Below are 24,500 nucleotides of genomic sequence, written 5' to 3' on the forward strand. Positions count from 1 at the left end.
TACGGTTTGAAGCAGTCTCCTCGACAGTGGTATAGGCGATTTGATGGTTTTATGCTTGGTCATTCGTACACTCGGAGCCAGTTTGATCCTTGCGTGTATTTTCGCAAGTTGAGAGGAGGTGCGTACATTTATTTGTTGCTTTATGTCGATGACATGTTGGTTGCTTCTAGTTCCAGGTCAGCTATAGATGAGTTGAAAGTTCAGCTTTCGAATGAGTTTGAGATGAAGGACTTGGGCGAGGCGAAGCGCATTTTAGGGATGGAGATCGGCAGAGATAAGAAGAAGGGCAGGATTTGTTTGACACAGGTGGCTTATTTGAAGAAGGTTCTACAGCGATTCCATGTTAGCATGGATACGAAGCCAGTTTGTGTACCGTTGGGAGCCCATTTGAAGCTTTCAGCTGGCCTTTCACCGAAGTCAGTTGAAGACCGTGAGTTGATGACGAAGACTCCATATGCGAGCGCAGTTGGGAGCTTGATGTACGCGATGGTATGTACGAGGCCGGATTTGTCACAGGCGGTGAGCATGGTGTCGAGATACATGCACGATCCAGGAGTGGGTCATTGGGACGCCGTGAGATGGATTTTGAGGTACATTAGAGGTACGCTCAATGTTGGTTTGGTTTATGAGCGGGACACTACAGGTGGGCAGCTATGCATTGGCTATGTTGATTCGGATTATGCCGGGGATTTGGATAAGCGCCGGTCTACTACGGGGTATGTGTTCACTTTGACCCGTGCGCCGGTGTGTTGGAGATGCACCTTACAGTCGACGGTGGCTTTGTCTACGACGGAGGCAGAGTATATGGCAGTTACGGAGGCTGTGAAGGAGGCTATTTGGCTTCGAGGACTTTTGGAAGAACTTGGTATATCGCAGCGATCCGTCACTATTCATTGCGATAGCATGAGTGCTATATATTTGGCGAAGAATCAGGTTTTTCATGCGAGGACGAAGCACATTGACGTTCGTTATCACTTCGTTCGGGATGTTCTTGAAGATGGCGATGTGGAAATTGTGAAAGTCCACACGAAGGATAATCCGGCAGATATGCTCACTAAGGTGGTTCCGAGCAACAAGTTTGATCATTGTCGAAACTTGTTGCACATTCGTAATTGTTGAGGCCGTTGGCGGCCATTTGGATGAACTACGGGCGGCTTGATCCCTTGGGAGAGGGGGTACGTAGGCAACCACATTGGTGTAGCCGAGTTTGGAGAGACGACACATTGGTGCTCATGTTTGTGTCGGCTCATTGTTGGGAACACTTTGCCGAGGTGGAGAATTGTGAAAACGGCGAAGGAATTGTGAAAAACGTGAAGAATAACTCAAAACAGGCTCCACCACACCCTGGTGTGGTGTCTGCCATGGGTGTGGTAGAGTCTGTCCTGCACCACACCCTCTGCCACACCCACGGTGCAGGGTGTGGCAGAATCTGTCCTGCACCACTCCTGCACCACACCCTCTGCCACACCCATGGTGCAGGGTGTGGCAGACTCGTTTTTAGAATCCTTATTTGTTGAGGAATCCTCCTTTGTTTGGGATTGTGTTTTATTATAAATAGGACCACGTTTTTTAGGGTTTCTTAAGGAGAGAAAAGAAGAGATTTAGCATTGTTTTGAGCACTTTGAGAGGGAGATATTGTGAGGGAGTTGAGAGCTTTGGTTAGGGTTATATTTGAGTGATTTTGTGAGTTGTAACCCGTTGTATTTCTCCTCCATATAGTGAAATCTCCCCATCCTCTCCCCGTGGACGTAGGCAATTGCCGAACCACGTATATCCTTGTGTTTGGTTTGATTTGTCGTAATTGGCTTGGTTTGTGCAAGTGTTTGGCTTTCTTCTACTCGTGATCACAGGTTCGTTGTGAGTTCGTGCAAGGCTTCCGCAAAGGCGCGCGACAGTGCCCACATTTCGCCACCCAGCCCGCATCAACATCAATGTACTCACTCATTATGACCTCTCCGGTCAGAGCCTTCAAAGCTGCTCGGGTTGCTCCATTACTTTAGCAGCCTTGTCAATGTTGGAAAGGTGACTCGTCCAACTAGTTGTCAGATCAACGCATAAACCCGGCCGTATTACCAACGTGCCCCTGTTACTTCCACCACACTAAGGTACGCAATTTTGCACGCAAAAAAGTCAACGACACTATTCTATGTTTTTCTCTTCAGATTAATCGGATCAGTTGTCGATTTGAGCGTCGTAGGACACGCCGGATGAAATAACAACCCCTGGGGCTTCTAACAGAAACGATCAGCCATCAAATGAGGTTAATAAGAGACCCCAATATTTTCCTTACCTCACCTAACCCACGCACTAATTTCCCCACCTCAACAAAAGCAAAACTCAATAGCTAAACAACGTTTCTTCAGAGAGGGGGGAGAATTAGTGGAAAAGTAACCAAAGTTGTACAACGAGGACGTAGAAGTTCTGTTACCGATAGCACCTTATTAAGATTACATCATCATTTAGTTAATTTTTTAGAGCCTTTGCTGTATTTATAATGTCGTCAACAACTTGTGGAACTTTGTATGATTTATCTGTTCGATCTGATTTACGTAGAAGAAAATACTTGAGCTAGCTCAATAAGTAGTCTTCTAATTTGTGTTTAAAAAAAAAAAAGGGAATTCTAATTTCTGTTGTTTATCTTTTTCAGTTTTGCTCTACTCAATGTCGGTTTGGTGCTCCGCTGTGCGACTAGCGTCCACACCGTCTCTTTTTCCTTTCTCCACAAGTCTTCTCAGGTCGACCTTCCTTCGTCCCAACTAATTTGATCCTGAGGAACATCAGAACTACCTTATAAGAGGTCGGAAAATGAGAGAAATTGAAGAAAGAAATCGCCCCCGCTCCCAATTCTCGCTTCAAAAATCCCGACGATAGGTTCAAAGAATCGATAAAAAGCCCCAGAGAAGGGAAATAACGAAAGGGAAAAAGTAAAGAGAGACTTTTTATGTTAGCTAGGGCTTAGGCGATATTTCTATTAGAAGGAGAGATGCAGACGGAGGCCAGAGGCGCCGGTGGCGGACTCGCCGTCGACGGAGGAGCCCGTCGGTGCTCCGCCCACGACCACCAGCGGAATCAGCAGCAGCAACAGCAGCTGGGGACGGCGTCTCATCTCTTGGCCGGAGGAATCGCCGGCGCTTTCAGTAAAACTTGCACCGCTCCGCTTGCTCGCCTCACGATTCTCTTTCAGGTCAGTCCTTTCATTGATTTGGGTCGAGAAATGAGTGATCTTTAACCTAAATTGAAGAATACAGCGGAGAATTTAAAGGATTCCAATTGATTGGTGCAACTTTTGTTACTGACGCTCGTTTGCGAAGTTTCGAGCACGATTAAGTTCACACTAATCCGAAATACTAGTTGAAAATTGATTTTGGAAAGAGATTGGCGTTGCCAGCTTTCGTGATGTGGCTAGGTTTGGTAAACAAAAGCAATTTTCTTTCGTAACTAATGGCAATGCATTGATAATTTCAACCAGCTGTTGACTTTTGAGCTTATTATTGGTGCCACTATAGAATGTTTTCTGCTTAAAATCTTTATCTACATCTCTCTTTTACATTATTAGTTAGTAGGCCTTTTTTCCAAAATTTCAGTCTCTAAATATTGAAAATGGCATCTCTTTGCGTTTGGAGATTGGGAATTTCTGTATAATGATTAATTTTCAGTTCTCAACAGCTATTTTCTCCATCTGTATAGGACAATGGGCTGTGGAAGTCTTATACGAGGAAGTCTCAGACCACACTGATTATTTGCAGATTCATTTAAATTTTCTCCTTTCCAACACATTTGATGTTATGTTATGCTGTGATACAAGTTATTGATAGCCTTGAGATTAATGACAGTATTAGACCCATATCTTAAATCATATAACCCTTGCCTTCAGCTTTTAAAAAGAAAAAAAAAGGATTATCGAATCATGTGTCATAACTCTTCCATTTCAATCTACTTTCATTCGTACTCTGTGATTAGAGTTCCTTGTAGTGAGAGTCTGAGAATTGTTGTATTCTTTTTCAAGGGTTTCATTAGCTTAAATATTTATGCCCATCAGCTTTTTCACTTATTACCTGGGAAAAAAAAGAGAGAAAAAAAAAGAAAGAAAGAAAGGAGGAACATTCTTGATTTCTGTATTATGCAGCTTGTTTTTCACTGAGGTTACTGTTGATGCCAACTAAAAATAAAAAATAAAAATGCATTTTATTACATATTGTATCTCAGTTTTTCTTGCCATTTAAAATTATCTATTTGCTAATAACAAGTCTCATTGATCTTTTTATCTTCAGGTTCAAGGCATGCACTCTGATGCTAGAACTCTAGGCAAGCCTAGCATATGGCGTGAGGCTTCTCGTATTGTTTATGAAGAAGGTTATAGAGCATTCTGGAAAGGAAACCTGGTTACTATTGTGCATCGATTACCTTACTCCTCTATCAGTTTCTATGCTTATGAACGCTATAAAACCGTAAGTAAAAAAAATCTGAAGGTCTATTACATTCAATGAGCCATTTTCCAGGTAAATGTATTTAAAGCTTCTCTATATTAAGTGTTATAGCTATATTTTCATGTAGATTCTGCAACTTGTTCCTGGGCTAGACAAACCTGGAGATTATGTGAGTGCCGATGTTTGTGTGCGCTTGTTAGGTGGTGGTTTGTCGGGAATAACCGCTGCCTCTATGACATACCCACTAGATCTTGTGAGGACACGTCTTGCAGCTCAGGTAATTCACATGCCTCTCCCTTATATGTTTTTCTACTGTGTGACCTTTTTGGCCAACAATGAACAACCTTATATGAGTTTTGTAGTATTACTGCATTCTATTTCATTCTTGTTTCTTGTAATACGTTAAGAGCTTAATACGTTTGGAGCTCCATATTACTCACCATCTATTTGGAGTTCTATCATTCATTATCTGTACTTCAAAAAATTTCTTGTGTAGTTTTTGTGTGCATTGATCATGTATTCATTAGCATGTGTGTTTATTCCTTGAACCATGTATCATAATTTTTTTTTTGAGAAAAAGAAAATGTATCACATAATTTTTTGTTTTAAAAAACAGAGTAAGTGAACAATAGTTGCTTTTAGGCTGGAGTTCTTATTTGTTTTGCAGACTTTTGTTTTCCTCGCAAACTGGTGTATATTGGACATGGTCATGGTTTATATGAATTCCCCTGAAGGTTATTGGCACGACTAATGTCTTAGTCAATTTTTATTATGTTTATCAGTAGTTCAATCAGTTTTATGGTGTTGCAGTAAGATGGCCAAAGATCACATTCTAGAGCCCTTCAGCCATAACACATCGTCCACATAAAAGAGCCTAACTGTTATATAGTTGATTCACATCCAAGGGCCTAATTCTTGATATTTGATTGATCTTCATGAAGAATACTAGTCCCACCGACTTAGGAGATTCACTTCCTTACCAATGTACTTTTGAACCTTTGCCTCTTTAGCTGACTAATTTAGTGGTGCAGTTCAGTCTCCTCCACTGTGATTGTTGGCAATTCTACTGCTTGATGCTTGAGTAGTATATTTTGGATCAAACTACTTTTTGGGGTATAACTACTTGGAGATATCTGGGCAAGTAGCATGCATGATTACCGTCATATTGATGCTGCTTGAAATTATTGAAGACACGTTTCTTCATATTGATGTCCTATTATTTTAATAAACTGAGTATTTGTAGCATAAACACTTTTATCATGAAACAGTGTTTCGTTTAACATGTCTCGATCATACGTATGGAACACACATGCCTTGTGTATTTTTTGGAATTTGCATTGTCCTTGTTCATGTTTATTTCTTCATGTTTATGCATAGCTGAAAATTAGTTACATTTTTCACTCACCTGAGTTGAGTCCTTGTTATTTGGGGAATTAATAGAGATAACAAGTTTGGGTGGTCACCTTCATTTTTTAATGAGTTCATTTTGGTTTGGTCCTGTTGGAATCTATGAAGAGATGGGTAATCTAGTTTTCTCTGACTAGATCTCTTGAGAAGATTCATCATTAGGTCATTACTTATTTTCTACTTTTTAGTTTTAATGCATGAAATGCATCGTAAGTTAACATATTATGACATGCGTTCATATGATTTTATATATAGTAAGAGTACTTTTTGTTGTTGAGATATATTATAATGTTGAAATTTGGTATATATAGATTCCATTCATGATATATCCATGTCAAATCATTATAAAAACAGAAATGCATAGATATAGATATTTGGATTTTTGATATAGATATTTGGATTTTTTGCTTCTATGTTCTCGTAAAGTCACTCTATGTTCTCATTGTAATGCTTTTGGAATGCAAATGATTTGTTGTCAACTTTGGAATACTTTGTATTTAAATGTTCTCATCATAGCTTGCTCATTGTTTTTTGGCTTTTTTCCCACATAAATAACCTTTAAAATAGGGTTATTATATGAAAACCACATTCAAACTTCAATTAATATAGAAACCACCTTTAAAGGGGGTTTGGGTTGCAATTAATTAAGGAAATTTCAACGAAATTACCAAATTACCCTTAAAAACACACGTGCTAGGAGGGTGCACGAAAATATCCGTATCCGTATCTCCGTATCCCTATCCGTTAGGCTACAAATATGGTTACTAAAATCTATAATAGAGAGGGTATAGTTACATATATGGTTATTTAGTGAAATATCTAGATCCGTATCCAAAAATCGAATATTTATTGGTCATACTGTTGCAATATTTTAATCCTTAGATTGATGGATTTGAGGTTAAGTTTGATGATCAAGATATCTAATCATAGCTTTTTAATTGTAGTAACGAACATATTAATGAACTCTCTTGTAGCATATGACCTATATTTTTTTCACTATTATCTAGTTTTCTCATACCTGTTTGGTATCCGCTTATATATCCGCATGCATATACATATCGATTTCCGATAGCGGATATGGTTATGAATTCTCCTTATCGAGGCATGTCCATATCCGTGATCGGTAAGCGGTTACCACACATACAAATATGGTAAGTATCATATTCGAGCCGTATCTGGACTATATATACCCCTACTTGCCAGGCACGTGACATGCCTTCCTAACCAAACCTAGTTGCCTGACATCTGTATTTTTAAGGGTATCTTAGGCATTTCAATCGAAATTTCATTAGAAAATAGGTCAAGGTGGTTGATTGCAAACTGAACCCTCTTTAAAAGTTGTTTCTGTACTAATTGAACTTTGAAGGTGGTATTTGTATAATCTCACTATTTTAAAGGTGGTTTCTATGAATAAGCCCTTGTATTTATGCCAAGTGAATATTGCAAAATATCTATATTCTAACATTTTGCCATTGCCATTCAGCTGTTTGTCAAAGTTATGATATCTTACATAGTGTGACCTGAGTCTTTGCAGACAAATTATGTATATTACCAAGGAATTTCTCATGCACTATGTTCCATTTGCAAAGATGAAGGCATCAGAGGATTATATAAAGGACTTGGAGCTACATTGTTGGTAAAAGTTTTCTATTCAATATTGCTCAGGCTGTGAATTTGTTGGCATCATCATTGATCAAATGTAAAGTGCAGGGTGTTGGACCTAGCATAGCGATCAGTTTTTCTGTTTATGAAACTCTTAGGTCATATTGGCACGTAAAAAGGTAATTAATGTCAAGTTTGCTTAGACTAACTTGGAACGAATATGCACAGCCGTATAAGTACTCAGCAATTTAAAACTATGAATACAGGCCTTCAGATTCCGCAGTCTTGGTTAGCTTGGCCTGTGGAAGCTTTTCAGGCATAGCATCATCGACGGGTAAGTACAAAGAGTAGTACTAAAAATTTCATGAGAAATGGTTTAGGTAGCCCAATGCATGAGGCTCCCACCATTGTGGGCTCTGGGGAGGGTCATGAGAAATGGCTTGGTGAAAGAAAACCTGGTTGAGAGTAAACTAGAAATTGATTGATCTACCAAAAAATCTGTCCAAAATATAACATCATAACGAGTATACTAAGAAATGAATACGTTCAAGCCAATATTCCTTTGCTCTGCATAGTCTTGTGGAGATATAAATTTTTTTGTTTATTTTATAAATCTTTTCATCCGTAATACTTTTTAATGATCTGTGGTGTGTCATCTTTTTTATTAATTATTACAGCTTCCATTTAGGTCCATTTAGGTACATCATTATTATATATTTATTTGATCTGTATCTCTTTGAGTTTAAATTATTTACATGGATGAAACTAGCTGAGACTTTGATGCTAATAGATGTCACAGATTTTAAAACAAAATAACTTAGGAAAAAGTGGAGTCATACATGCAAAATGAGAGAAAATATAGTTCCACTATTTCATTGGTAAACTAGAGAGGTTTAACTACAGGAATACCAAAAACGCCCCTTATTAGTGGACCATATACAATCATAAAATTAAGCTTTGTTACCAATTTATATTAAGTAGGATCCTTGTAGCTAGAGTGTCCCTGAGAGTATGATTTAACCTTCCGTGAAACTTGAGCATGTTTATCAAGAAATTATGTCCTAGTAGCTGCGTGTCAACTACGCCCTCTGTTACATGTCTGTATTGTGATCTTATTATGTCATATTATGTCAGATCACAGATCTTTTGGTTGCCACTAAATGGTACACTGCAATTATGTAGTTTCTGAATTCAATCCATTGCAACAGTTGGATCATCTCGACTCTTGGACACTCTTTACTACTATAGGAGAAACCTGTGAAGTTCCCCTTTGGCACAGATGCAAGATGTGCTAATGGGAAACAAGCACAGGATTCATGGTGCCAAAGGAGTAGAGAAGGGGATCTGTCTATCAAAGAAACAAAAGATATGTTTTGTGGTAGAAAATTAAGGAAAAGGTTAATGCTTATACGAAGCTTTTGAGAAACTTATGGATGTCGTAAGAACTTTATGCAAATATGAAGGAAAAATCTTCTAGCAAACTTCAGAGGCACGTAAGAAATGCCATGTAATACAACAAGGCAGACTAGTGTAAGTGTGTAAGACTTTTAAAATGTGAGTATGATACTATATGCATTTGGCGGAAAACCTCTAAGAAGTTTTACCTTTAGGCCATTTGTAGCTATAAGGTTAGGTTGGATTTAAGGGCTAAGTTCAGCCAACTCTTGCTAAACACAAAAAATCCAGGACTTAGGGAGTAATGATTACATGGAAGTCAGGTGAACTTTTGTAATCCTTTTGGAAGTTTTTATCCAAAAATCCCTGACTTTTGTGGAAGCGAAGGATGTTAATCATACTATATCTTGACAATGGTTAAGATAGACCCTAAGGTACCGTTTGACAAAGGGTTAAGTGAGAGGTTAAGAAGATTTAACTCTTTCTTAACCCACCAAACACAAAAAATCTATACAAGGGTTAAAGTGAGTTAACCCTCCATTATTTACCAAACATAAAAATATAGAATAGTTAAACTAATCCCTCTAGAGGGATTAAAATGAGTTAACCCCTCAAAATAAGGGGTTTACTGATACTCCTATTTAGAAGGATTAAGAGTTAACACTTCTAATTATAAAGAAAATAGTCAAAATCATTGTTATTCCCAAACACTAAAAATGATCACAAGGGCTAAAATAAAACTTATATAATGAGTTAATAATTTAGTCTTTCGGATTATCAAATAAGTTAATTATGTTAATCCTTCTCTTTTATCACTCATCCTTAACCCTTTACCAAATGAGGTCTAAAGTGAGTCCATGTGCCTGCTGGTACTAGTCAACTCCTCCTAAAACTACCAACTTATACACTGTTGCACCTTTGGGCAACCATAGCCTTAGAAACTCTTTCGACGCATCATATAAAACTTGTTGGTAATTTGCTAGGATTATAAGAAGGTATGATACTATATTAGAAATAATTTCATATTTCATAGGTGTTTAGGGTGAAAGTTGATATCTTCATTGCTGAATCTATTACACGTTTATCGATTACAGATTCAAAGTAAAATTGGTCTTTTTATAAGACTTTCTTGCACAATGAAAATAAGAAAAATACAACTCTCGTCAAACAACGCAGAGATCGTTTATCGATCTTTTGTTTGCGTGGGATCTTGGCCTGTGACGGGGACGTTGATATCCGTGGACCACCAAACGATCAGATCAGATCCGAAGCTTCGTCGATTCGCGAAGGAATCAAGAAACCGAAACACTTATCTCGGCAACAGCGAGATAATTGCTCTTCTTAAGATCACCGTAACGGGGTAATCTTAAGTGACGAACTGGGCTGCAGATCTGACGAACTCCTCTTCTTTATGACGAACAGTGTTTTAAATATCGACGATTTATCGGCGATTTATCGGAATTTTCAGGTTGCCGCTAGGATAACAGGAAATTGTAATCGGTTAGCGTTTTTGACCAATTATCGGCGATTTATCGCTGATAACCGCTAATAGCGCCCGATAACTTCCATTTTTTTGTCGGGTTTATCGGGTTTGTGAGTGAATTAGGTTGCTGAGATATTAAACCCACCCGACCCGTTTTCACAATAAAACGAAAGCTCGAAGTCTCAAACCCGATTCCAGACCTTCAAGCCCTAATCTCTGGCGGCTGTGCTCTTCGCCTCTTCGTCCCGACAAAGCTCGTCGTCGCCTCTTCATCGTCGCCTTTTTCTCCAGCAAATCTTCATCGCCTCGTCGTCGTGACAAAGCTCTTCGTCGCCTCGTCGTCCTCGCCTCTTCATCGCCTCGTCGTCGACGACGAAGCTCTCCAGCAAATCTTCGTCCTCGCCTCTTCGTCCTCGCCTTTTCGTCGCCTTGACTTCGACTTCGTGCTCTCGCCTCGACTTCGATTTCGTGCTCTCGCCTCGACTTCCTGAAGCTCCAGCGAACGTCGCCTCGGATTCGTGAAGCTCCGGCGAACGTCGCCTCGAACAGGTATCATTCATCTCCTCACCTTCGAAGTTCGTTTTTTTCCTCTTCTGGCCTTTGTCGCCTCGGATTTTGGCTCTTCATTTCTTAATCTTTTTTTCGTCGCCTCGACTTGTGAGTCTGTGACGTGTGAGTTGTGAGACTTGTGAGACTTCTTCATTTCTTTTTAATCTTTTTTAAGTTGATTGGGTGTTTTTTGTTGTGAACTTGTGATGCTTGTATAAGAAATTTGTTATAACTGGCACTGCAACTAATTTTTTAACTGTAACTAGTTTATAGAAATTAATTTTGAGCAATTAGTTTTTACTTGAGCAATTAATTTAACTGCAAGTCTGCAACTAATTTTTCACTGCAAGTGTTGTTTATTTAATTATAAGTTTATAACTCAGTCAATAATCTTTGAGTTTTGTCGAATCATTGTTCACTCTTCACTGCGACTAATATTGATTAGTTTTACAACTTGCATATGCAGATAGTTTACAATTGCTATCTTAAGTTGTCTTCCTCAGTTCCTTACTTCGTTGAAATCTTGATGTTTGATCTCAAGTCTGCAACAAAATAGAAATGACTAATGTTAGGCATAAAATTTTATGACGTGGTGAAATAAATAATTAAATTATACAATTCCGATAATTACTACTTATCGCCGATATATCCCCGATTTCCGCTATCCGATAAGAATTTTGATCGTCCGACAACTCCCCGATAACCGATATTTAAAACCTTGTGACGAAGAATCCGCTGAAGTCTCCTCATCCTCTCTGAAATTCGTGGCTCTTCAGTCCTCAATCCGACAGGGCTTCGCCAACGCTTGAGAATTTCAGATCTTAAAAAATAAAGGTCCTGGGGCTGTATGTATAGGCTTCAGGAGCCCTGTGTTTGGATAAGAACGACCGATTCCCTCTTATCTTCAGTTGAAAGCACTTAACCATATTATCAGATCAGTTGGAGCAAATCCAGGTGGTTAACGGTCGAAAAACGGCTTCAAAACAGCAAAAACAGCATTCTAGAGGTTGCGAACACTTGTGAGTGTCTTGGCATGGCCGAGACACTTACAAGTGTCTCGGCCAACCCTGTGTTTGGATAAGAACGACCGATTCCCTCTTATCTTCAGTTGAAAGCACTTAACCATATTATCAGATCAGTTGGAGCAAATCCAGGTGGTTAACGGTCGAAAAACGGCTTCAAAACAGCAAAAACAGCATTCTAGAGGTTGCGAACACTTGTGAGTGTCTTGGCATGGCCGAGACAGTGTCTCGGCGTCGCCGAGACACTTACAAGTGTCTCGGCCAAGCCGAGACACTTACAAGTGTCTCGGGTATTTTGGCTATAACTTTCTCATATGACCTCCAAATGATCTGATAAATGCATTAGAAAGCTGATAAAGAGATCTACAACTTTTATGTTTTGAGTTTCTTCAGATTCGAATCGGATCATGACCAAAATAGTCATTCTTTTCCGAGACACCAACACTGTCTCGGAGTTCTGAGGCAGTTTATACTATCTTTGGTATTTTGGCTTTATCTTTCTCATATGATCTTCAAATGATCTGATCTAAGATTCATTGGAAAGCTAACGAGGAGATCTACAACTTTCATGTTTTGAGTTTCTTCATATTCGAATCGGATCATGGCCAAAATCACTCTACAAGGTCCGAGATACTTGTGAGTGCCTCGGCCAATCCGAGACACCAATTGGTGTCTCGGCCAATCTGAGACACCTCTGGGTGTCTCGGGTTGGCCGAGACACCTCTGGGTATCTCGCCGAGGTCCAGGACGTAGTCCTACGCGTTTCGTCTGTTTTTACCGTCCGAGACACCTCTGGGTATCTCGCCGAGGTCCAGGACGTAGTCCTACGCGTTTCGTCTGTTTTTACCGTATCTTTGTCGTCCGAACTCGGAATCATGCGATTCAAGATGCGTTAGAAAGCCGTCGAGAAGATCTACAAGCTCCCATGATTGAATCATCTGTGGAGTGGATAAGGCATGGAAGACATTTCGTCTTTTGTAAGTGATGCAGAGCTCCCGATCAGTTCGTTTCCTTGCCGTTCTGCAGTTCCGTTGCTTCACATAGTTCGTCGACTCACTTCATGCGCTTGTCGACGTCAAATGAGTTTTTTGTGACTCAGATAGCAACATTCATCATCTTCTCTCGGTCTTAAGCCACGTGCGGGGACCTATAGGTAATTTTTGATGCCTACAGATACCTCCTCCAAAGTGTTTTAGTCTCGTTTTTTTATAGATGAGTCTGGAAATACTTTGGATATGATCGGTCCAACCTTCAGTCGGTATAAAAAAAGACCTATAGCTTTGATTCTAACTCATTCGATTTTCAGTCTGTTCGGTATTTTGATGAATAACCGAAACTGTTTCGGTATTGCATTTATCGTCTGGCCGTCGTCGAAATCTTGAATCAAAACTGGTGAGTTGATTTTGGCTCGTATCGTCAAGTTAACTTTGAACTGACTATCTCCATCACGATATATTGATTTGCATTGACTTTCATCGCAACACGTTGACTGGCGTTGACCTAGGGTTACGCGTTGATTGTCGTTAACCTAGGATTTCGAATCGTCCGGCGTTGATTTTTTCATCGCAACGCGTTGACTGGTGTTGACCTAGGGTTATGCGTTGATCAGCGTTGACCTAGGGTTTTAGATCGCCCGACGTTGATTTTTTTATCGCAACGCGTTGACTGGGGTTGACCTAGGGTTACGTGTCGACTGACGTTGACCTAGGGTTTCAGATCGCCCAACGTTGACATAGTTTATACTCGTACGTTTGCTGGAGTATACACAGTTTAAGCTCTTAAGGTATTGGAGCATAGCAGTCTTAACAGTCAGGGTTGCAGGGCCAACTGTTAAAGCCGATTCGTTTGTAGATATGGATCTTATCCCGAAGTTGTTGGATGCTCGAGTCACGAGACCAGTTAATAAAGATGGTGCGTCAATGACTTTCACACTTATAGGATTTTTGACAAACCCTCAGCCATCAACAGATTTGATGAGCCTTTACCGACTACCGTTTGAGTCGGGCTAGCATGCAGATTGTTTAAGTTCGTTCCGCATATGACGTTGTGCTAAAAGAGTTAACTCTCTTAGTGCTACGATATTGAATACGTAAACTTCATCTTTCTTATGGGAATAGACTACCCGACAACGCGTGTTAGGCGCTAACTTATCCCTACTTAGGTTTCAGGATAAAATTCTCCAGACTAGAATTCTGATGTCTTTTTAATCGGTGAAAGACTAAACCGGCAACGCGTGTTAGGCGTTGACTTATCTCTACTTAGGATTCAGAATAAAATTTCCCGCACATGTGAAGCACGGATTTTGGTGTTATTAATAACCTGTCACAATATCGAATATGTGGGCTTTTGTCCTTTTTATGGTCAAAGACTAACCAGCAACGCGTGTTAGGCGCTGACTTATCCCTACTTAGGTTTCAGGATAAAATTCCCTAGGGAGTTGAAGGATGAGAGGAAGAATTTTATATTCTATCTCCCGAAACCGAAGAGGAAGAATTTTATATTCTATCTCCAGTTACCAAGAAAACTCGAAGTGAGATCTTCACCCTAAGAATCCGGAAAAGTAAAACTAGAAATATGATCTCCACTCCGAGAATCAGAAAGATTCAAGCAACCCTAATTTTTATAGGATTGATTGCTTAATCCAAAAAAAATTCCTCATTTATTGAGGTGAAATTCCGATTTCGGCCCTAACTTTTATAGGTTTGGCCGAATAGGGAAAATGTGGAAGTCTTTCGTTTATCAAAAGGGACATTCCGGTCTTGATCCTTACTATCTGCAGGTTTGACCAAGTGAGGTTAGAGACAATTCTAACTTTTATAGATTTGATTGCTCAAATAAAAGTAGACCTCTCGTTCATGGAAGGAATCGAGAGATGATTTTGGTTGTGATCCTAACTGTTTAAAGGTTTGACCGAGATAGGAATTTGAGACGACCATAACTGTTTAAAGGTTTGATCGTTAAATTTCTGGACCTCTCGTTCATGAAAGAAATCGAGAGGGGATTTTGGTTGTGGTCCTAACTGTTTAAAGGTTTGATCAAGATAGGAATTTGAGACGATCCTAACTGTTTAAAGGTTTGATCATTCAATTTGTGGATCTCTCGTTTATGGAAGGAATCAGGAGGGGATTTTGGTTGTGGTCCTAACTGTTTAAAGATTTGACCAAGTAGACAGTGGGAGTGAGAGTACAAAATACAATAGGAGTGTTGACTTGTACAAGTCGCTCAGAGGGGGTTCCTGGTGTTAAGTGATAAATACTTAACACGAAGGGGTTTGATAATCATCAATGATCAGGAGATTAAAATTCTGAATACTATGTCCGAACTCTAACAATGAGAATGTTGAATGCACAGACGTAACATGAGTTTGAATGAGAGTTTCTTATTCATCACCTTCTTGTAGTGACCGGGTTATCCCTAAGAATATACTAGATAGAATTCTCTCAAGAACTTCCCGTTACATGAATTATCCACCCTCAGCTTTATTCGCGAAACTGGATCTAATATTACAGTTACATTATCGGGTTATCCTTAAGAATACCAGGCATAGTATTCTCTAGGAACTCCCCGTGAAAGAAAGGAAACAATTTAGACTCATATACCTATTGGAGTGTCAGGGAGCAGTTTAACCTCTTATACCGGTTGGAGGATTGAGAAGCAGTTTATACTCGTATACTTTTCGGAGTGTGAAGGAGCAGTTTATACTCTTATACTTTTCGGAGTGTCAGGGAGCAGTTTAACTTCTTATACCGGTTGAAGGATTGAGAAGCAGTTTATACTCGTATACTCTTCGAAGTGTGAAGGAGCAGTTTATACTTTTATATTTTTCGGAGTGATGCGTCGTCATTCTGCTTATTCTAGTTTTATGGCGCCGAGTCGATTAGATCTTGAATCTTGTTCTTTAGACCGAAACAAACCTCAGTAGGATGGAGAACTCTCCTGTGGTATGCACAGTAGTTTGGGTCCGTAATCCTCTTAGCTCCCTCCTGATCTTTAATAGGTGGTAGCTCAATCTCACCGTTATTCAGGAGGTATTCGAAAATATCCAGAACTTCCTCATCCTTGAAAGAGTACTCTTTTTGGAGTTTCGGATCTGGAGTCCTTTGCTGCTTTTGAGGTTGTTGTGATGTCTGATTATTATCACTAGCAACCACAGGCCTTGACTGCTGGCTTCTTTCGGTCTTCTTTCTTCTAAGGAAGCGTTCGGCTTGTTCGCGACGCACCTTCAAGTCTTTCCAAGTGTTGGACGGTGCGACTCCCATAACTTTTAATATCTCAATAGATAGGTTGTTATGACATGTCTGGAGGATGAAGTCTTCCGTGATCGGATCTCGGCAGTTCATCGCCTTATTCCGGAAACGTTTGATGAAGTCGTCGACTGTCTATTCGTTTTCTTGCTTCTCATCGAAGAGTGTCCTGATGGATATCTCGGCGTCATCGTCAAAGAAGTTACCGAGGAGTGAGTTTTTCATATCGTCCCAGTTGTTGATGCTTCCACGCTTGAGACGACGGTACCAATCGAAGGTTGGCCCGCGAAGGGTGCTGACGAATGACCGAACCATCAAAGCTTCATTATCGGAGATCGTGCTCAAGTGGGACTTTAAGTAGATTAGATGCTGAGTGGGCGAGATCTTTCCATCGAACGGCGTGAAGTTGATCAGGTTGAACTTCGTCGGATACGGGATCGAATCCCACTCTCTCGGGTAAGGACACGGAATGTCGGTCTTCTTTACCTTTTGAGCAGACATTAGAGTATTAGTTTTGCTCTCGGGGTCTTTCATCTTCTCATCCTCGTCTGTATCATGTTTTGGACGATTTTCGAGAGGAATATTGGGGCTACCACCAGTGTTATCATCATTGGTGGGGCCACCCCCAACATTTTGGTCAACGGGGGGTTATCAGCATTGATGTGTTCATCCACATCTGAATTGCTAGCTGCTTGGCTGACATCATCACGACGGCTGGATTCAACTATTTGATTCAACAAGGCTCGGATCTGTTGGTCGTACATTTGTCTCATCTTCTGCATAGCCATTTCCATTTCGATTTTGAATGCTTGCTTCTGCTTGGCGAGAGCATCCTCAACCATTTTGGTTATTTTCTCAGTGTTAATCATAAACACTTCACGGGATTGTCCGGGACTGGATACAGTAGCCTCTGAAGCGACTGCCGAGCAAGCGTCTGCGTCTGACACTTCATCGTCTGAGGATATTCATCTGCGTCTAGTAGTTCCCGCACGTAGCCGAGTCAGACGATGCGAAATAAGGGGGTCTGAACTTGAAGGTCGAGTCGATTTTCCCTTATCAACCATGTTGGTGGTGACTGCGGGTTGTTCAGGCTCGACGGCTTCTAACTGGAGCCGAGACATTAGTTGGGCTATCCCCGAATTGACTCTTCTTCTTGGAGTGAAATTAGGGTTGGAGCTATTCGAACTAATCAGAGATTTTCCCTTATCGACCACGTTGATAGTAACTGTTGGGAGTTCGTCATCTTGAACAACCGATCGTTTTTTGCGAAAATGTCTCGATTTGGGCTTTTGATGCTTCAGTGGAGAACCTCTCAAATATCGAGACCAACTGTGGAGTGGTCCTGGGACAGCTACACACTGATAATACTACCCTGATAATTTTGGTACACAGACAGTGAGAGTCCGCTTTTCGGGTACCTCTCTTTCGAGATTTATTCGTACCCCCAGCCCGATAGTACAACTCATCGACGTTGCGGTCAGAGTAACCTATCGGTTGTTTACATGAATTCTCAGGTATAACGTGTTCGTCTGCTTAACGCGTTTTCTTCTGAGTAAACAATGCCTTGTTGGCGTCTGCAGGAGTCACTCGTTTGGAATCATACTTTTCTAAGGGTAAAACCTTAACGGGCTCTTGGCCTTCTGTACGCACCCCAAGCGGGCGGTTACATGAATCAACTTGTTAGGAGGTCGCGTACGACCCCCAGTCTGGATGTTTGCTCGGGGTTCCTTCAACGGTCCCAAGCGTTCCTTAACAGACACTTTGCCTCGATATTCGAGTAGAGAACCGAGGAGATGCTTCAATGGAATTCTAGATTTGGAGAGATCCACGCTGTTGTAGGACCTCACCGGAGGTGCGGGAGCAATAGGAGCGGGATCTAAAGTTGACGAAGGCTGGAGAGCAGCCTCGGATCTGGAATCGAATGAGAGACATGACTGGTGTCTCTTGGATAGAGGCATTATTTTTGCTTTCGGCACCCAAACCTGCTTAGCTCTTGGTGGTTTCTTGATCACCTCTTCCCACTGTAATTCTCGTACCTTGTACATAAGGATCTGGGCATGCGCAAGAAGTGCACGGCGCTTCTGGATGCGCTCCTCGAGAGTCGAACGTGTTCGTTTGATCCGAACCCATTTGTAAATTGGAGGTTGGGAGGAGGATCCCGATGCTTGTTGTGGCAATAACTTAGCCACTTGGCGCTTTCTAAACTTCAAATCTGCTTGGTAACGGAGTCCGTCCACCTGATCCAAAGCCTTGACGAATTGGTGCGCGAGGCGTTGGCGTTGCCTTTGACGTGCTCTCTTTGATAAAATTGGCGCGCTTTCAGCAGCCGACTCCTTGATCAAGGAGGAGTTCAGATCTGCAGATCCGGCTTCATTGGACGCCGGTGGATTATTGTAAGGTGCAATTGCAGCAGCGATAGTGAGGAGATCGACTTCTTGGGTCTTCAGATCTGAAGACCGACGGATCTTCCTGGAGGAGGATACCTTCCTGCACTTATGAGCCGAGGTAGATTTGGAGGAGGAGGAGACGTACTCTTTAAATTTCTGTTGGTCAAACTCGTATTCGATTTCTTCAGCCACGGGGATCTTGATTGTTGGATACGGCACGACAGTTTCGACAGCGAAGCTGTTGGCTCCCACTGTGATCGTCAGCTTGTTTGGGGTAAAAGTTGATATCTTCATTGCTGAATCTATTACATGTTTATCGATTACAGATTCAAAGTAAAATTAGTCTTTTTATAAGATTTTCTTACACAATGAAAATAAGAAAAATACAACTCTCGTCAAACAGCGCAGAGATCGTTTATCGGTCTTCTGCTTGCGTGAGATCTTGACTTATGACGGGGACGTTGATATCCGTGGACCACCAAACGATCAGATCAGATCTGAAGCTTCTTCGATTCGCGAAGGAATCAAGAAACCGAAGCGCTTATCTCGGCAACAGCGAGATAATTGCTCTTCTTAAGATCACCGCAACGGGGTAATCTTAAGGGACGAACCGGGCTGCAGAGCTGACGAACTCCTCTTCTTTATGACGAAGAATCCGCTGAAGTCTCCTCCTCTCTGAAATTCGTGGCTCTTCAGTCCTTAATCCGACAAGGCTTCGCCAACGCTTGAGAATTCCAGATCTCAAAAAATGAAGGCCCTGAGGCTGTATTTATAGGCTTCAGGAGCCCTGTGTTTGGATAATAACGGCCGATTCCCTCTTATCTTCAGTTGAAAGCACGTAACCATATTATCAGATCAGTTGGAGCAAATCCAGGTGGTTAACGGTCGAAAAATGGCTTCAAAACAGCAAAAACAGCATTCTGGAGGTTGCGAACACTTGTGAGTGTCTCGGCGTGCCCGGTCTCGGCCAAGCCGAGACACTTTGAGGTGTCTCGGGTATTTTGGTCATAACTTTCTTATATGACCTCCAAATGACCTGATTCCAGATGCATTAGAAAGCTGATAAAGAGATCTATAACTTTTATGTTTTGAGTTTCTTCAGATTTGAATCGGATCATGGCCAAAATAGTCATTCTTTTTCGAGACACCAACACTGTCTCGGAGTTCTGAGGCAGTTTATACTATCTTTGGTATTTTGGCTTTATCTTTCTCATATAATCTCCAAATGACTTGATCTAAGATTCATTGGAAAGCTAACGAGGAGATCTACAACTTTCATGTTTTGAGTTTCTTCAGATTCGAATCGGATCATGGCTAAAATCACTCTACAAGGTCCGAGATACTTGTGAGTGTCTCGGCCAATCCGAGACACCAATGGGTGTCTCGGCCAAGCCGAGACACCTTTAGGTGTCTCGGGTTGGCTGAGACACCTCTGGGTGTCTCGTCGAGTTCTGGGACGTAATCCTACGCGTTCCGTCCGTTTTTGCCGTATCTTTGTCGTTCGAACTCGGAATCATGCGATTCAAGATTCGTTAGAATGCCGTCGAGAAGATCTACAAGCTCCCATGATTGAATCATCTGTGGAGTGGATAGGACATGGAAGGCATTTCGTCTTTTGTAAGTGATGCGGAGCTCCCGATCAGTTCGTTTCCTTGTTGTTCTGCAGTTCCGTTGCTTCACATAGTTCGTCGACTCACTTCATGCGCTTGTCGACGTGAAATGAGTTTTTTGTGACTCAGATAGCAACGTTCATCATCTTCTCTCGGTCTTAAGCCACGTGCGTGGACCTATAGGCAATTTTTGACGCCTACAATAGGTACATAGTTAATATTTAAGTTTGCACAAAATGGGAAAAAGAGAAGTCAAATGACAATATAAAATCACATATAAATCACATACATATTGAAGGACTATCGTCAGGTGCTGTCCAAATATGATTCCTATCTTATTTTGTTACTTCCAACCTTTTTTTTCACATAAAAAAAAAAATCAGATTGAAATTCTAAAATGTCATTTACTATCTGGCTCCTGACCGGAAGGACCTACCGTGCTCATTCCAATCATAGAATCAGAAGTGTTAATGAGACCAGAACCATAGTGGGACTATTAATAACTTTGATATACAATATTTATCATTTATGTAGTATTGTTTTTGTAATTTTTTTGCATTGTTTGACTTCATTTTCCAGCATAGATGCAAACATAAGGTATTGTAAAAGTTTCCACCCCTATATTGGTTATCTTTTTCTCTGAGATTTTCTCAGGACATTCTTATAAACCTTTTAAAAGTTTTCTACATGACATAAGTTTCTCAAGTGTGTCATGTCTTTCAAGTAGAAGTTTGTCCAAGTATGTGTTAATGTGTCCCAGAAGCTTCCAAAGTGAATCTCATCAATGCATTAGGCAGTTGAGAAACATACAAGATAAAAAAAACCCTACATTAAGTCATTCGTCTTATAGGTTTGTGTGCTATGGAAAATCCTCCAGTGAGTTCTCTTCTTTCTTTTTCCTATAATGCTTGTGAGCATGGGTTTTTCAATTAGGCATCAGGATGAGGATAATAATTACACTGTAAATGTACTATACTATACTATTTTGCTGCGACCTGAGGATACCATAGAAGTACCATGCCACCGAATATTCGATTGGTTATATTGCTGTGTCCTGTGATTTTCCCCTTTGCCGTAGAAAACTTAGAATGGACCACAGTAAAAGGGCATATTTCCAAATTTTGTAGTTAAAATGGTCAGCTAAGATTGTATTTCTGACCTACCTGATTTATGTTGCAGTGACTTTCCCATTAGATCTTGTGAGGCGGCGGATGCAATTGGAAGGAGCAGCAGGTAGAGTCTGTGTCTACAAATCAGGCTTGTTTGGGACATTTAGGCACATAATTCGATCCGAAGGTTTTGGTGGCTTGTATAGGGGTATCTTGCCTGAGTATTACAAAGTTGTTCCTAGTGTTGGCATTGTCTTCATGACTTATGAAACATTGAAATCACTCCTTTCGGGCTTATGAACATTGGACAAAATCTTTTTCAGTGCTCAGAATTTCCAGATATTGGCTATCTTTACTCTTTATACCAGATGATCGTGTGACTAAGAGGCACAGATTAGAAGAGTTTTACTTTTACAGCATCATGGATATATATGGTGGCAGCTTTTGTAACCGCTGCCAGTAGTATGTTGGCATTGCTTGTACAGATACATCTAACCTCAAAAATATATTCGGGACCATGTATCATACATTTTTTCTTTTAATTTATTGGCCACCATACACAATTGTATGTCACCTTTTGATTCTTTGATAAAAAGATCAAATATTGTTCTAGCTTCGATTCATTATGGAAATCTTGTGCTGCAATCATAATTGTAGAGCTTGGAAGTCTACATTTAATGTTTATAAGTTCTGGTAGGCTAATGCGTAATGGATGATTACTAATATGGCCTTGCAGCAAAAAAATGGCAGAATATGTTAAAAGTAGGGTCCTCTCTGATGGTTGATATGAACTTATGGTATTATTATGTGAAATCAATGATCGAGGTTGCAAGAATTGTTCTGCATACGTGTACCTATTGATCTATTTAAAATTCCGTTATTTCCATAATGTAATAACTGGTGATTTTTCATTTGCTACATGTTCGATAAGGGCTAGGGAGGAAGTCTCAGGTTTCCGCAATGTGTTCAATTCCGATCAATGTTTGTGTCATATCATATTCCTAATGTGTTGTCTGCAAGCTGATAGTTCTCAGTTGGGTAATATGTTACGATTGCATCTGATATAGTGTCTGGCCTGTGGTTCATAAGCAATCAGTTGCCAATTTTGTTTAGGATTTTCACATTTTCCTCAGAACAAAACTATGTAGGCTTTCTAGAAGTACGGGATAAAGGTTTTCGTAGTCGTAGTTTTGTTTCACAATTGCATCAACACTGCTAGTTACAGGCAACAAAATGTCTGCACAAAGACAATGGGGGGAGGTAGGCAGGGGCACTCAGAGAGCTGTATAAAGCGAAGCACAAGCAAAATGTTTAGGCTTCGCAGTGGCAGTTATTTTCGATGTCGTTTTCATTGACACTAAATTAATTTATTTTTCTTATCTTGAGAAGGTCTAGTGCTGAATGACACTATATTTTACTGTTTTACTTCATTTGCTGATGATTATGGTGGAATATAGAATCGTTATGCATACCATTCCAATCATAGAATCAGAAGTGTTAATGAGACCAGAACCATAGTGGGACTATTAATAACTTTGATATACAATATTTATCATTTATGTAGTATTGTTTTTGTAATTTTTTTGCATTGTTTGACTTCATTTTCCAGCATAGATGCAAACATAAGGTATTGTAAAAGTTTCCACCCCTATATTGGTTATCTTTTTCTCTGAGATTTTCTCAGGACATTCTTATAAACCTTTTAAAAGTTTTCTACATGACATAAGTTTCTCAAGTGTGTCATGTCTTTCAAGTAGAAGTTTGTCCAAGTATGTGTTAATGTGTCCCAGAAGCTTCCAAAGTGAATCTCATCAATGCATTAGGCAGTTGAGAAACATACAAGATAAAAAAAACCCTACATTAAGTCATTCGTCTTATAGGTTTGTGTGCTATGGAAAATCCTCCAGTGAGTTCTCTTCTTTCTTTTTCCTATAATGCTTGTGAGCATGGGTTTTTCAATTAGGCATCAGGATGAGGATAATAATTACACTGTAAATGTACTATACTATACTATTTTGCTGCGACCTGAGGCTACCATAGAAGTACCATGCCACCGAATATTCGATTGGTTATATTGCTGTGTCCTGTGATTTTCCCCTTTGCCGTAGAAAACTTAGAATGGACCACAGTAAAAGGGCATATTTCCAAATTTTGTAGTTAAAATGGTCAGCTAAGATTGTATTTCTGACCTACCTGATTTATGTTGCAGTGACTTTCCCATTAGATCTTGTGAGGCGGCGGATGCAATTGGAAGGAGCAGCAGGTAGAGTCTGTGTCTACAAATCAGGCTTGTTTGGGACATTTAGGCACATAATTCGATCCGAAGGTTTTGGTGGCTTGTATAGGGGTATCTTGCCTGAGTATTACAAAGTTGTTCCTAGTGTTGGCATTGTCTTCATGACTTATGAAACATTGAAATCACTCCTTTCGGGCTTATGAACATTGGACAAAATCTTTTTCAGTGCTCAGAATTTCCAGATATTGGCTATCTTTACTCTTTATACCAGATGATCGTGTGACTAAGAGGCACAGATTAGAAGAGTTTTACTTTTACAGCATCATGGATATATATGGTGGCAGCTTTTGTAACCGCTGCCAGTAGTATGTTGGCATTGCTTGTACAGATACATCTAACCTCAAAAATATATTCGGGACCATGTATCATACATTTTTTCTTTTAATTTATTGGCCACCATACACAATTGTATGTCACCTTTTGATTCTTTGATAAAAAGATCAAATATTGTTCTAGCTTCGATTCATTATGGAAATCTTGTGCTGCAATCATAATTGTAGAGCTTGGAAGTCTACATTTAATGTTTATAAGTTCTGGTAGGCTAATGCGTAATGGATGATTACTAATATGGCCTTGCAGCAAAAAAATGGCAGAATATGTTAAAAGTAGGGTCCTCTCTGATGGTTGATATGAACTTATGGTATTATTATGTGAAATCAATGATCGAGGTTGCAAGAATTGTTCTGCATACGTGTACCTATTGATCTATTTAAAATTCCGTTATTTCCATAATGTAATAACTGGTGATTTTTCATTTGCTACATGTTCGATAAGGGCTAGGGAGGAAGTCTCAGGTTTCCGCAATGTGTTCAATTCCGATCAATGTTTGTGTCATATCATATTCCTAATGTGTTGTCTGCAAGCTGATAGTTCTCAGTTGGGTAATATGTTACGATTGCATCTGATATAGTGTCTGGCCTGTGGTTCATAAGCAATCAGTTGCCAGTTTTGTTTAGGATTTTCACATTT

At 40.2% G+C, this 24,500-nt stretch overlaps 1 protein-coding gene across 1 annotated transcript; it reads left to right on the plus strand.

The window, feature by feature from the left end:
* LOC109850445 (mitochondrial substrate carrier family protein B-like) lies at nt 2,682-21,858 on the plus strand. The gene is made up of 7 exons (XM_020420463.1): nt 2,682-3,184; nt 4,272-4,448; nt 4,555-4,704; nt 7,369-7,470; nt 7,545-7,615; nt 7,703-7,770; nt 21,306-21,858. Exons 1-7 carry the CDS (start codon nt 2,984-2,986, stop codon nt 21,533-21,535), a joined length of 999 nt encoding a protein of 332 aa, XP_020276052.1. The 5' UTR covers nt 2,682-2,983; the 3' UTR covers nt 21,536-21,858.

The sequence above is a fragment of the Asparagus officinalis genome, chromosome 7 (assembly GCF_001876935.1).
Source record: "Asparagus officinalis chromosome 7, Aspof.V1, whole genome shotgun sequence".
Taxonomy (NCBI): domain Eukaryota; kingdom Viridiplantae; phylum Streptophyta; class Magnoliopsida; order Asparagales; family Asparagaceae; genus Asparagus; species Asparagus officinalis.

What these genes read in the sequence shown, in the direction of transcription:
- LOC109850445 (XM_020420463.1), top strand. Translation starts at nt 2,984, where the DNA reads ATGCAGACGGAGGCCAGAGGCGCCGGTGGCGGACTCGCCGTCGACGGA. An exon ending in GCCTCACGATTCTCTTTCAG is followed by an intron (nt 3,185 to 4,271) that starts GTCAGTCCTTTC and finishes TTTTATCTTCAG; the next exon opens with GTTCAAGGCATGCACTCTGA. An exon ending in GGACACGTCTTGCAGCTCAG is followed by an intron (nt 4,705 to 7,368) that starts GTAATTCACATG and finishes GAGTCTTTGCAG; the next exon opens with ACAAATTATGTATATTACCA.